General features: G+C 64.4%; 1 protein-coding gene across 2 annotated transcripts; it reads right to left on the bottom strand.

Moving 5' to 3' along the window:
- Positions 1–2,717: 2,717 nt before the first annotated feature.
- Positions 2,718–13,059, bottom strand: SCARF2 (scavenger receptor class F member 2). 2 transcript variants are annotated; one of them, XM_059677005.1, is made up of 11 exons: positions 12,733–13,059; positions 8,646–8,704; positions 8,451–8,552; positions 7,723–8,242; positions 7,382–7,600; positions 7,124–7,252; positions 6,475–6,578; positions 6,285–6,402; positions 5,928–6,043; positions 5,168–5,320; positions 2,718–4,395 (listed from the first exon to the last, which is right to left on the bottom strand). In XM_059677005.1, exons 1-11 carry the CDS (start codon positions 12,897–12,899, stop codon positions 3,488–3,490), a joined length of 2,595 nt encoding a protein of 864 aa, XP_059532988.1. In that variant the 5' UTR covers positions 12,900–13,059; the 3' UTR covers positions 2,718–3,487. The 2 variants fall into 2 exon arrangements, with proteins under 2 accessions (XP_059532988.1, XP_059532989.1); XM_059677006.1 differs by lacking the exon at positions 12,733–13,059 and adding an exon at positions 12,113–12,265.
- Between the last annotated feature and the right edge of the window lie 941 nt (positions 13,060–14,000).

The following is a 14,000-nucleotide window of genomic DNA, read 5'->3' as shown; positions in this document are numbered from 1 at the left end:
TGCTTCTGTGAGTCTGAGCTGTGTGTGTGTGTGTGTCTGTGAGTGCTGCAAGGTTGTGCCTGTGTTGTGGTTTCCCTGTGGCCCATGGTGTGTGTGTGTGTGTGCGTGTGCTGCAGGGTTGTGCCTGTGTTGTGGTTTCCCTGTGGCCCATGGTTTGTGTGTGTGTGCGTGCTGCAGGGTTGTGCCTGTGTTGTGGTTTCCCTGTGGCCCGTGGTGTGTGTGTGTGTGCTGCAGGGTTGTGCCTGTGTTGTGGTTTCCCTGTGGCCCGTGGTGTGTGTGTGTGCCTGTGTTGTGGTTTCCCTGTGGCCCATGGTTTGTGTGTGTGTGCGTGCTGCAGGGTTGTGCCTGTGTTGTGGTTTCCCTGTGGCCGATGGTGTGTGTGTGTGCACTACAGCAAGCATCTCTCCTGGTGTTCCTGTATCTGCAAAACATAGTGTGCATTGTGGAGGGAGTCTTTTCTTCTGTTCTGCACATCATCTGGACTGTGTGTGTGTCTTGCGGGGTGATGATTCCTCCTTGTGTTGCTGTGGGCAGGTCGTACATGTATGCTTGTTGCAGTGCATGTCTGTCCCAGTGCTTGATTCATTTGGTGTGTGTGTGCAGAGTTGCATGATGTTTCTGTGTGTGGTAGGTTGTGTGTTTGTGTTGGCGAAGGAGTATTTCTTTGAGTCTCGTTGTATGTGTGGGTATATGTTGCAGTGTGTGAGTCAGTCTCAGTGTTTTTGTGGGTCTGGTGGTGTTTGTGCTGTGGGTGTCTCAGCATTTCTGAGTCTGGCATTGTGTGTATGTGTAACTGTCTGTGTGTGTCTGCGTTCCTGTTTGGAACCGGCTGGGCCCAGGCCTTCACCAGTCCCACATTCCTCCCGCTCCTTTGTGCTCTGTGCTACAAAAAATATTTGCGTTTTCCACGACTCATAATTTTTCCTCCTCAATCGCTACCAGATGTGGGCCCTGTGGTCCTGGTCCCCATGGCAACGGAGGTTCCAGCAGCCGCGGTTCCTTTTGTGGCGCCTGCCCTGGGAGCTGGCACTGCTGCAGGCCCAAGGGGGTGGGGAGGGAGTGCATGTCGGACAGGGGGGTTTTGAAGGGTCCCAGCAGCTCCTTCCCCAGATGGCCACCTGGGTCATCCTGTGTGGGGGGAGCTTCTCGGCCTAGGTCCTGCCAGGCCTACAGGCCATAGCATCTGACCAGCAGGGAGGCAAGTGGCAAGGGTTGGAAGCTGACAGTTCAGGAAGCGCCCCTCCTCTTCTGGGAGGCACCCACACAGAGGGGTTCCTGCAGGTTGGGGTCTGGAACTCCTGGAAGTCTCCCAGGACAGGGGAAGGAGAGACCCCAGGAAAGGCCTGGTTGATATGACCACTACTGGTCCAGGCTGGGGGGAGAGGAAGAGATGGAGCTAACTAGGGGTGAGGGGGTTACAGCAAGTGTGGCTTGAGCCACTGCACTGTCCATCCCCACCCCCTCAGTCACTGCCCTGCCCTCGGGCTCAGCTGGTCATCTGCTCCTCCGGGCAGACTTTGAACCTGTGTTCTCAACCCCAGCAGCCAGCATGGCCCGGTGCCCAAATGGATCAGAGGCCAGCCAGCCGCAGGGCCAGAGCTGGGAGGATACCCAGCTGGCCCGAGGGAAGCAGTGTGTCCTGGAGATATGGAGCCCGCGTGCTGCCTCATCAGGCCAGATGCAGAGACTGACTGTGTTGATGCCAGCCCTGCCAGATGTCCCCCCGTGGCATGAGGCTATCTCCACTCAGGTGGCTGGGTCCCTGTATGGGTCACTGAAGTTGACCTCAATGTGGTATCCAGCCAGAGAATTGCCAGGTGAGATCTCTGAGGTGCCAGCATTGGTCAGACTCTTGTGGTGCTGTGGTCCACAGGGCGGGGGTGGGAGGTGGTTGGAGAATCCTGGCAGAATCTCCTGCTCCAAATTGCTGGGAAAGAGGCCCAGTAGGCAGAGGCAGGGAGACAGAAGTCCAGATAGATGGAGGATAGTGGGCACCACAGAGAAATAAGGCTCTGTAGCTGTGCAAGGGCCCTTGGGAGGCCAGATCAGTGAAGACACTGGGAGACAAATGGCAAGAGAGAAGGTCAGGCCAGAGTGTGTGTGTGGGGAGGGGCGGGGAGGAGGGGAGGACTGCCTTTGAGGCCAGCCAGGGCTCTGGGCCAGGCCCACTTTCCTCCCTCTACCCCCAACACCCCCGGACCGGCGGGGTAGGTGGTGAGAGTTTCCGGCTGAGGACAAGGAGCCCATTGAGGCGGACAGCGGGGCTCTGTGCAGTGCCCGGCTGCCTTGTTTGTGCCAGATGAGGCCAGGCTGGAGGCTGTGCCCGTGGCCCACTGCCCCCTGGCCCCAGCCTCTGACCTGACCTAGCCACACCAAACAGCTCGGAGCCCCCAAGTGGAACAACAGTGGCCAGAGGGGAAAGCACAGGTCAGACGCAGCCCCACACACCCACGCCTTATCATCAAGGGGCTCCACCTGATTTGTTCTGACCCACTGGTCATCCTGGGAGGATGGGGAGGGCCAAGGTGGGTGGGAAATTAACTTGACAAATGAATGAATGATGGGCAGATGGACACAACTGGCTTCCAACGTGGTTCCGGGAGACCCATCCCTGGACTCCCAGGCTCCGCTCAGGTTAGGGGTCCTGGGGGTGTGAGTGCCAGCTTGGCGACATCCTTGTCCTCGGCTCCGCAGACAGGAAGCAGTCAGAGCAAGAGGGGGGAAAGGCACTTTATTAAGAAAGCTTTGGCCAAGCCCCTGCCGGGAGGAGCCCATCCTGGGGCACCCGGATGAGGGGGGAGCAGCCCTGTTGGGGGCCTATAAATATGTCTCCTCAGGCTACTGGAGTGCCCCTGGGGTTCCCACCAGTGTGTGGCGTGGTGGGAGGCCATCAAAACCAGCTGACGGCTGAGGGGCCAGGGCTGGGAAGGCTGGGGCGGCGGGAGCAGGAAAGGGGAGGGTGGGGAGGATTGAGCCCTGGGTGCTGAGCCCCCTGGGGAGCAGAGGCCAGCCCTCCTCCCCAGGCTCCGGTCAACCAGAGACCCTGATGCCCCGCCAGGGGAAAGGGCCTGGGGCTGCGGGAAGGCAAGGAGGCTCCAGCCAGAGGCGCCAGGCCCTGGCCATGAGTGGCAGACGGGGCAGAAGTGCTTCTGGCCTCAGGCAATGAAAAGGCAGGCCCAGCCAAGTGCACACCAGGCCAGTAAGAGGTGGTCTCCGGGCAGAACCCTCCCGTCCTGGCCTTTTGGAGCCCCGGGCTGGCCTGAGACCTACATAACTCGGCCAATGCAAAGGGAGCCGTCAGCTAAGCGCCGGTCAGGCCTTGACCAGTGGGAGCCGCCGCTGGGGCCTGAGCCAGGGAGACCCAGGATCCCTCCGGACCCCTGACTTCCGGCCCCCGCGAGGTCGGGGCGCCCGGGAGCCGCCCAGCGGGCGCGGAGCACGGGGTGGCAAGCAGCGCTGCGAAGCCGGTGGAGCTGCGGGCCGCCCGCTACAGGGTGGGCGCACCCGCCCTGCCCAGCTCTCCCGCCGCTTCCCGGCTCTTCTTGCGCGGTGGCTTCTGGATGGGGGTCTTCTTCCGGGGGGTGTCGGGCAGGGGTGCGCCAGCCGCCGCCTTCTCGGGACCCGGGGCCTCGGGCGCAGGGGGCGTGAGCGCCGGCGAGGCCGGCAGCACCGAGCGCTTGGCCTTCTGCGGCGGCGCCGGCTTCTCCCGGGGGCTGTGTGCGCCCGGGGTCCCCTCGGCGCGGCCCAGGCTGCGAGTCTTGTCGCGCAGCTCGGCGGCCAGCATGGAAGCGGCCTCGGGCGCGCTGCGCGGGGGGCCGCTAGCGTCCGTGGGCTCCGGGAGGCCAAGGCCGCGGCCCCGCGCCCGAGCCCGGGGCGGGGAGGGCGCGGCCAGGGCTGGCTCTTCTTCGGCCAGCCCCGGGGGCCGTGGCGTCGGGTCCTGGGTCCGGGAGCTGCCGGGCTCTTCCGGCCGCGCCGAGGTGTCGCTGGGTGTCCGTTTCCTCTTGCTGGGGCTGGGCGCCACCTCGAGGCCCGGGGGAGATGGTGAAGGCGCACGGGCCGCGCCGGCAGCGCCTTGCTTGCCGTGAATCCAAGACACCTTGGGCTTGGTGGCGGGGTCGGGTGGCGGCGGCTTCCTGCGCTCCGGCGACGGTGAAAGCGACAGGCCTCCAGCCTCTCCCCGGGCCCGGGCCGGCCGGGCCTCGCGCCGGGCCACGCACGCGTACAGCGCCCCGCCAGGCCCTTCCACACTGGACGCGGACCGCTCGCTGTCGGAGGATGCGGGGAGGGGCGTCGCCTCCTCCGACGGCGCCGGGGTGGCCACGGGCGCGGGGGCCGGCGCCTGCGCCTCCGCTGGGGCGGTGGGGACCTCCCGGTCTCGGCTCTCGGTTGCCGCCTCTGACAGAGAATGAGCGGGGCGGTCACCGCAAACAGAAAGCGTGCCCGAGCCATCCAGCCTCCAGGCACAAACCTTCGCCTTCTCTTAGGCCCTCGCTGGTGCTTCGTCCTGGCACCCAAAGCGCTAACCACAAATCTAGTTCTTAGCCCCCGAGCTGTGGCTGAATGCTGGGGGGTGGAAGGCACGCTCCCAGCTAAAGCTCCATCCAACCTCAGCCTCGGCCTCGCCCGCTCCCCTCCCCTCCCCCCACATCCCCGGCCTGGAGGCCACCCACCATCATCAAACGTAACCCTTTAACACCTGCAGGAGGATTACATCTCCTTTAACAGATAAGGCTTCTAAGGCTCAGGTTAGTCACCTGCCCAAGGTCACCCAGGTGGATGGGCAGGGTAGGAAAGAAGCCAGAATCTCAGCCAGGCAGGCTCCTTCCTGCCGCTTGTGGGCCAAGGTGTGTGCCCATATTTTGTAGACCTCCCCTCCTGTCAACTCCTACTCGGGCCCAGAACCTTCTCTGTACCTGGTCTCTCCCCCGGAAATTAACCTGGGCTGTGGTTAGAGAAAAGAGAGCCCACCCATCTCCCCAGACCCCACCTCAGTTCAACGCAGGGCAGCACAGAACCCCGCTCTGCAGCCTCAGCTGTGAGCCCAACCCCCCGTTAACAGCATCACCACACCATCCCTCTCCCCGCTGCCTGTACCCCGGAGCACAGAGATCTTTTAAGCTGGAGCATTTCCCTGGGCCGGAGTGAGGCTTAAGCAGAGTGTGCTCACCCTCGTGGGGCACGCAGTACACAGGGCCTTCGTCAGTGGTGTCGAAGGAGGAGAATGAGGCCCGGGAAGACCAGGATGGTGAGGGCTGCTCCAGCCCCGACGGTGGCTCCAGGAAGCTGCAGTTGAGTGTGTTATCCAGGTCGTGATGGGCCACTAGGGGAAGAGGGAGGCACAGCTGCCAGGGGGCGTGCCCTGCCTCAGAGCCTGTGCCCTCCATAGCCCTCCTGCCACAAATGATGGAGCACCAGCCCTACCCTGCCTGTGGGTGGCACAGGCAATTCAACAGGCAGTGTGACAACAGAAGCAGAACCCCTCACCCAGGGCCCTTTGGTAGGGCGCAGAGCTCCAGAAAGGACCCAGGGCACTGCAGGGGATCCAGGCAGGACCCTCTCCTGCCAACTGGTGCCAGCAATTCCCTTGCACAGGTGCCACAACTCCAGGTGAACACACCAACATATACTCCTACAAACTGGGGAGTTGGGGGGGGGGCTGTCCGACCCAGATGTCCACACACCCTCATGGCACCCCAGATGCAAGCACCTCCCACACCTGCCTGCACACCTAGGCCTCCTACCTTCCTCCCTGGGCTCGCGCACATTATCATCCCCTTTTCCTTCTCTTCCGTCGCACCACCCCCACGCCCACCCACATCAATATTCAGGGCCCGGCATTTCCCCACACCGACACCTTCACACCCATTTCCCAGCAGCCTCTTGCGGAAGAAGGTGTTCCCCCAGAGACCCTGTGCGGGTATCTTTACCTACGACCTTGGGTAGCTTCTGCCTGCGGAGCGGGATCCGGGGCAGCTTCATGCTGATGCGGCTGAAGCGTCCGCACAGTCGTTGTGGCGGCTTCTTCCTCCCAAGTGAGAGCTCCCTGCGGGGCGGGGGCGGGGCCTGAGTGACTGGGGCGGGGCTGGGGGCGGGGCCTAGAGGGAGTTCGTTCTCCGAGGGAGCGGAAACAGACAGGGAGGGGCCTGAGCTACAGAGAGGGCGGGGCCACGCGCCAGGGGCGGGGCCAGGGCCGGGCGGGAGACAGGTGGGTACCGAAAGGTCCCGCACCGCGACTGACAGGGTGCGTCCCGAGCCCAGGAGAGCCGGGCCGCGTGGGGCCTCACCTGTGCGCGGGGTCCTTGCCACGGCAGGCGCAGCAACAGCCGAGTAGCGAGAGCAGCAGACCCAGGAGCAGGGCGAGCAGCGCGCCCGCGCCCATCACACCCTTGCGCTGGTTGGTCTCTGTCGGGTATTAGGATCAGGGAGGGTGCCAGCAACCTCCCCAACCCGTCCCCCGCCAGCGCACCAACTCACCCAGGCGGCAGGCACCAGTGACTGGGTCGCACGAGTCCTCATGGCAGCTGCAGGCCTGGGCGCAATCCACACCGTGGAGCCCGGGCGGGCACGTCAGGTTACAGCTACGAGGGAGGCGCAGGTTCAGGGAGGGCCACAGCGACCCTCCGCGATGCCTCCCACCCTGGCTCCTGCGGCTGGCTAACCCCTGTCCTGGAGCTCTATTCTCTAAGGACTGATGCCCACCTCCACTTCGGGGCACATACTCTGCGATCCGTGTTTTAGAAATGAATGTGTGTGCACACCAGTGGGAAGGAGCCTGGGGGACCGGCCAGTGGCCACTGGACCGCAGTGCCCATCCCTGAGACTGACTCTTGTGTGGATGGGAAAGGGGCTGCCCGATCAGGCCCTTGGCTGTAAGTGGAGGTCCCGGCTCGCTCTACACCAGCTCAGGTGCACCTCAGGAGCCCACTGACCACAGGCTGAACTGGACGTCGGATCCAGCTCAAAGTGCCGGCTCGAAAGAGTCTGTTGTCATTCCTTAGCCAAGGTAAGGGGGCCAACGTTGAAGGGTCAAGCCTTGGTCCCACCAACATAGAAGCACCTGGGCGTCTGGCTGGATCCCTGTGTCAGGTTCATACCCCCACCCCTTTAGAACCCGGGCACTCACTGGGGCCCATGGACACCAGGGCTACATAGGCATCGCCCGGATTGGAAGTCGCAGTGACCACTGCCGCAGTCGACGCACACGAATGCGCAGTCCTCGCCGTAAGTGCCATTGCTGCACTTGGTCTCGCACCTCGAAACGCGGGGAGGAGAGTTAGTGGAAATGGGGGCAAACGAACCCAAGCCCACAAATCCCTCCACCATGGGCATCAGGGGCGGTGGGGCAGCAGGACTGGGACCGATTATGGCACAGATTGCTCACCTGTCGCCGATCCAGCCTGCGTTGCAGCGCGTGCACTTGCCAGTGACGTGGTTGCAGGCGTGCCCGTCGCGACATGGCGGGCAGCGGTGGCTGCAGCCCTCGCCGTAGAAACCAGTGGCGCAAGGCTGGTCGCACTTGGTGCCGTTCCAGCCGGGCTCGCAGGTCACACAGCGGCCCTCCGTCACCGTGCACGGCTGCTGGCCCTTGCACTGGCCGCATCTAGGGAAGGAAGGGGCGGGAGGCTAGGCGGGGCCCGGAACCACCTAACCCCCGCCTCCTTTGGCGGCCTGCCCTTCTTCCTCCCCGCCCCCGCCCCCCTCCCGGCCGGGGCCCGCGCCCACCTGCGGCGACAGCCCAGGCCGTAGAAGCCGGCGGGGCACGTCTCCCGGCAGTACTTGCCGCGGAAGCCCGGCTCGCAGGCGCACGTGCCGTCCACCGGGTGGCAGCGGCCGCGGAAGCACTGACAGTAGCGCTCACAGCGCGCGCCGAACGTTCGCTCCCGGCACTGGCAGCGGCCGCTCTGTTGCTCGCAGGGTGACGTGTTGCAGGCGCACTGATTGTTGCAGCTGCGGCCCCACCAGCCTGCGTGGCACAGGCACGCGCCCGTCTGTGGGTCGCAGCGCGACGTGGCACTGCAGTAGCACGCGCTGGAACATTGCGCGCCCCACCAGCCCGGCTCGCAGCGGCACGCGCCGCTCCGCGGGTGGCACGCGCCGTGCTGGCACTGGCACGCGTGCTCGCAGCGTGCTCCCCAGCGCCGCGCGTGACACGTACACTGGCCGGTCACATCCTCGCACTGCCCATGCGGGTGGCAGATGCACAGCTCCTTGCAGTCGGGTCCCCAGAACTGGCGCGGGCACTCTGCAGGGATGAGCGGAGAGAGTGGCAGGCCCGGGTACTCTGGAGGGAGCCTGGGGCCCATCCTGAACCGGCCAGAGTCCCCACCCACTCCCCACCCCGGCTTCGGGGAACCGGCTCTCACGCTGGATCGGGTTCCCGGATCAGACCCCGCCCCTCTCACAGACCACGCCCCTCTCTCTAGAATCCAGCCCCACTGCCCAGCGCTCACTGGTGTCGCAGTTGGCACCGAAGTAGCCATGGCGGCAGCGGCACTCGCCAGGCCGCACGCACACCTCGTTCTCCGAACACGTGGAGTTGCCTTCGCACACCGCTGCGGACAAGAGGGGACCTGAGCTGCCCTGCCTCCAGCCCCCACCCACTGCCCCCACCCCCACTGCCCAGGTCCCCAGGATGTCCCACTCACCGATCCCACACTCGTCCCCCTGCTGCTTCCAGCCGGCACAGCACATGGGCTCCTGGGAGCTGCAGGCAGAGAGAGGAGCCTGAGCCCCAATCCCCCTCTTGGCAGGGGCTTCCTGCAACCTCCACTCTGCCTTGGGGGAGTGGTTATCATGGCCTTGCTGTGTATGAGGGTCAGGAACTATTGTAGGTTTGGGAGAGTAGTAGCGAATGAGACACACATTCCAGCCCTCCAGCATATGGCGCCAAGAGGTGCAGAGGGCAGACCACCAATAGACCTAACTTCTAAGAACTTCCCAGTTCTCTCTACAGGGTCTCCCCATCCCACCTAACTCTCTGGACCATCCTCCCCAGCCACTAGGCCTGAGAAAGAGACCCCAGGTGTCCCAGGAGGGGCAGCAGTGACAGGGGCTGGGGAAAGGTCCCTGGATCTCCAGGACCTGCTCAAGTGTGGCATTCTGAAGTGCCAAGGCAGATGTGCAGCCTCTGGGTGAGGTGGGTAGACACAGTGAGGAATCCACTCAGTGGAGGTGCCTCCTAGAGGGGCAGGGCACACCTGGGGAGTTCTCCACAAGCGTAAGGGAGGTAAAACTCGGAGGTCTCCAGGGCAAGAGTTGAGGTGTAGGAAGGAGATAGTAAAGCACCTACTTACATGTTTTTAAAATCTTGTTTAATTTTATTTGGCTTTACAAGGTACAAGTCACCTCAGTAGGAGGCATATCATTTAGAACTGTCACATTTCAGGGTAGTACAGCGTCCAAAACTCTGGGCTGATGGGGTGTGTGAGCATGAAGGTTTGGAGGCCCCGCACAAGGGCTAAAATGCGGGGTGCCCAGATTTGGGGGGCAAAGGAGGCTGAGGAGGAACAGACGCTCAGACGCAGGTTCATAGGGTCCCATCAAACCTAGAAGAATTTCATCCGAATCCTAAAGGCACACAGCAGCCATTCATTTTAGAGAAAAGGAGTGGGCTTCTCCAAAGGAGAGGAACCGGGATGGGAAGAGGTTGGGAGGGGGCCTACGGACCCTGGGTGAGTGGTCCAGGCTGGGAAGGGAAAGGCTGCCCCCCATCACCCGCTCAGAAGATGCCCCACGTCCCCAGGATGTTCCAGGACATCAGCACACCCTGGATGGGGCCTTGGGACCTCACCCCACAAAATAACTCGATTCTCCCTCAGGCCCAAGACGTGGGACCTGGGAACAGGACCCATAAAAGCCTCAAAGGGGAGGAATGGGGCTCAGCTGATTTTCCACAAATTGAACTGGATGCCTGACACAGGGAACACAAAGGCCTGGCTTCTCCTGCCCCCCAAACCTGCACCCCCTAGGCCTGCCCCAGGGCTCCCGGTGCCCATCTACAAGTAGGTCCATCACCCTCGGCCTTTTCTGCCAGTTCTGAACCCAAGTCCCTGGGAGGAGAGCCCCTGCAGGTGTCCTCCTGATGGAATGGTCCTGGAAGCACGGTCGCCTCCTGCCTGGCCACGTGATTCTGCGGGTGAGCGCCTGTTGTGGGGCCCCAGGAAGCTGGATTTGATGCCTGCCTCTGCCCCTCGCTATGTGACCTTGGGCGCAGAACTTAACCTCTCGGAGCTTTAGGCTCCTTCTCTGTAGAATGAGCCCATGGGTTTGGCAGGAAGATTACACCAAGATGTCTCTAGCATTTGGCACAAACGAAGAGCTCAGCCAGCCCATGCTGAACAGGCTCAGGCTCCCATACCAGTTGCCTCTCCTCTGCCCCCGTGGACACCCCTCCTCTGGCTTCCCCACCCCCAGGCTCTCTCCTCTCTGGAAGCTCACTGGTCCCATCTACATGCTGATAATCCAAGCCTGGGAGCCCTCCAGGGGGCCCTCCTTCCAACACTGAACGCCTAGCTGCCGCTGGTCACAGGGAAGTCCGGTCCTTGCAGGCTGGGAGGCCGAATCCCCAGAGCTGACCCTGACTCCGCGCTCTTGCAGCACACATCGCATCCATTGGCTCTACCGCTCAGAGTGGATCTAGGATGGGACAGGCCACTTCTCCCCTGCTCTGCCCCAGCCTGGAAGAGCCACCCTGGCTCTCCCTGATTTTCCCTGATCCCCCAACTGGCCCCACATTCTGCCCCCCTGCCCCTCGTTCCTCTGCCACCTGAGAGTCAACCCTTGTCAGATGCCAGCCCTCCTCTGCACAAAGCCCCCGGGGAGTTCCCATGGCCATCAAAAAACTCAAGTCCTTAGAGCAGTGGGCAGACCCCATTGTGGTCGGCCACCTTTACTCTGGCCTCTCCACCACCATCCCCCCTCCCAGGCTCTGGCCAGCCCCCAGGTCCTTCCCCAGGCCCTCTGCACTCAGAGCCTCGCCCTGGACACCACAAGGCACTGCCCCCTCTTCCGTGGGCCTCTGCCCACTTATCACCTCGCAGTGGGTCTCCCAGATCACCCTAAGGGAAGCAGCACTCCCCACTGAACACCTCTAGCACTTGCTGGATGGCAGATGATTTGCTGTAAGTTTCCTCCACCACCCGGGCAGGGGTGTTTGTCTCCCCTGTTGTGCCCCCTGCACCAACCACAGGCCTGGCGCACGTGAGATACATGGGTTTTAGTGGCTGTTGCTCCCCTCCCCTGGTCCTCCGACCTCTGGGGAAAGGGAACTGCTGGGGGGAGCCTTGGGAGAGTAACAGAAAAGAGCGGCTGTCCTTCCCATTAATCAGCTCCATCCATGATTGAAGTCACCCCCTCCACTGCATGAGGGAGGCCCAGAGAGGTGAAGCGATTCGCCCAGGGCCACACAGCGGGGAGAGCGGCAGCAACAGGATTTGAAACCCAAACCCGAGCTCGGGGCGAGTAGAAAAGGCCGCCTCATGGGGAGGTCTCAGGGCTGCGGGGAGTGGGAGCGAAGGGCTCAGGCCTCCGACAGCTCCAGCCGGCCACCCACCGGATCCCCAGCACCGACCCCGAGGGGAGGAACAGCTGAGGCTGAGCGTCAGGGCCCGCAGCGATCGCGCCCTCCCCCTCTCCAGGCAGGGCCCCGCCCGCCACCGCCGCTGCATTCCTGGGGCCGGGAAGGCCCGGGAGGCTGTGTCGGCGTCGATGCGAAGCAGATGGCGGGCCTGGCCGGCCCCCGCCCCAGAGGCGGGGCTCGCAGCGGGGAGGGGTCTGCGCGCCTCGGGATCCAAGCTCGGAAACCCCGCGCGGCCCCCTCGCAGCCCCTTGTCTAGGGCGACGGCCGAGCCCCCGGACGCGGCCTCCCCGAGCTCAGCGGCCCGGGGCGCCCCGACGGGACCCAGCTGGGTGCCCCGCGGCAGCCTCTCCAGCTTCCCGCCCGCGCGGCTCCTCCCCACACGCCGGCTCCTTGCCCCCAAGCGGAGATGTCCCGACCTCGCCGTGGCCTCCGACTGGCCGACCTGGTCCTCCAGCTCCTGCGCCCTCTGATGTTCGCCCCCCGCCCCCGGCAGGCCTGTCCCACACTGGCTTCCCCACCGGGAGTTTCACGTACTCCGAGCCGGTGCACGTCATTGTCCTTTCCGTTCCCGCTTCTGGTTCACTCTGAGCAGCGGCTCCTCGGTGCCCACCTCTACCACCGCCCGCCTCCCAACCGCGCCCGCGCTTTCTAAGAAATTCATCGGATCGGTCCTTCGAGTCTCACTGCCCCGGACCTCCCGGCTCCCGCCTCCCCACCGCACAGCTCCACCGCCCCCGACCCTCACCGTCCTCTGAGCTGGAGTCACACTCACGCCGCGGGCCTTTGCACATACCATCCCATCTGTCTGGAATGCCCTTCCCCGACCTCTTCCTACGGCCTGCACAACCCCGCCCAAGGCTCCCTTTTTCCAGGTCTGAAATCTCGGCCCCCGTGTGAAATCCCTCCCGGCGCCCACTGCACCCCGTCTCCCGTCTGCTGACTTCTCGCCCGGGGTATCCTCGGATGCTCCGTCGTGGCCCGGCGCCCAGTCTCGGCCTGGAGCGGAGCCGGCGTCGGCGAGGGTGGCTGAAGGGGCCGGCGCTTTGGGCGCAGGGAGGTCCCGGATGCCACCCTCCCCCATGCCGGGTCTCCCCTCTCCCCCGGCCCCGAGCGTCCTCCTCGGCCTCCCTCCCCCAGCCAGGCCGGGCTCCTACCCGGACGCACGGCACACGTTGCGGCCGCGCGGGTTCAGCTCCTCGGGCGCCCCGGGGCTGGGCAGCAGCCAGAGCAGCAGCAGCAGCGGCGACAGCAGCGGCGGCAGCGGCCCCCCGGCTCCCCGGCGCCGCGCCGGCCCGGCCCCCCGGGGCCCTGCGCCCTCCATGAGGCGCGGGGCAGGCGCGGGGCGGGCGCGGACGCGGGTGCGGCCGCAGCAAGAGCGGCCGGAAGCGGAGTGCGTGGCCGGGCGGGGGGCGGCAGGAGGGGCGCCGGGCCGGGCAGGAAATTCCACATCGGCTCCCTGATCCCGGGCCAGCCGCGGCCGGCCAGGCGGCAGCGCCCGCCCCGCGCGCCAGACCCCACCCTCCGGCCGCGCCCCCGCCCCTCCGCGCGGCCCCCGCCCCCACGCGGCAGCTCTCAAACTTGGGGCGAACTTGGAGGCGGCCAGCCGAGCGCCGGGAGAGGGCGGGGCCACGGGGCCCACCCGAGGAATCTTTGGTCCCCCGATATTTCCCTTCCCTCCCTAGACCTTGTGGAAAAGCCACCCCTGCGAACTCACTGTGCGGCCAGGCCCAGGGCAGGAAGGGAGCTGGGGGACAAGAGCGCGACGCACCAAAGTCCCCCTTGTCCCCAGCGCCTCGGAATTGGCCATGGGAGGATGTCCCACAGACAACCCAGGTCAAGGCCGCCTCTGCTGCACTGCCCCCCTCACTTCCCCAAGCCCTGTGGTGCCCAGCTGGGTGGCCAGCCTCTTCTGCACACTCAGTGCAAAGCCTGCAGTGGACAGAGCAGGATGCTTCAGGCCTGCGGATAGATTCGGTCTGGACCAGAGGCCTGGGCTGAGGGGGTTCTCGTAGGAATGAATTGGAGAGATGGCAGGGAGATAGAATGGCCCAGCATGGGCTCCCCCAGAATGTGGGGGTGAAGGCTGAGGACGCAGGTGGAAGAGCTCCGGGACAGAGACCCTGCAATCCTTGTCAGGGGTGAAAGGGTCTAGGGAACCTGCTTGAGAAGGCTGCTGGATCAGAGGGAAAAGTGCAGAGGGTGGAGCCCCGGGCTGGAGAGGGCTCCTGCATCCGAGAGCAGGGGTGACAGCACAGAGCAGAGCAGGGGCAGCAAGTAAGGAGGAAGGGAAACAAGATTAAGAGGAACAGGGCCTATGCCGAAACCGGTTTGGCTCAGTGGATAGAGCGTCGGCCTGTGGACTGAAAGGTCCCAGGTTCGATTCTGGTCAAGGGCATGTACCTGGGTTGCGGGCACATCCCCG

Source organism: Myotis daubentonii, chromosome 19 (assembly GCF_963259705.1).
Source record: "Myotis daubentonii chromosome 19, mMyoDau2.1, whole genome shotgun sequence".
Taxonomy (NCBI): Eukaryota; Metazoa; Chordata; class Mammalia; order Chiroptera; family Vespertilionidae; genus Myotis; species Myotis daubentonii.
The sequence above is the reverse complement of the archived record's forward strand: the minus strand, read 5'-3'. Positions and strand labels throughout refer to the sequence as shown.

Coding starts and splice junctions, on each gene's coding strand:
- SCARF2 (XM_059677005.1), bottom strand. CDS start 12,899: ATGGAGGGCGCAGGGCCCCGGGGGGCCGGGCCGGCGCGGCGCCGGGGA. Junction 8,553..8,645: donor GGGGGACGAGTGTGGGATCG/GTGAGTGGGACA, acceptor TCTTGTCCGCAG/CGGTGTGCGAAGGCAACTCC. Junction 6,044..6,284: donor GGCAAGGACCCCGCGCACAG/GTGAGGCCCCAC, acceptor CCCGCCCCGCAG/GGAGCTCTCACTTGGGAGGA.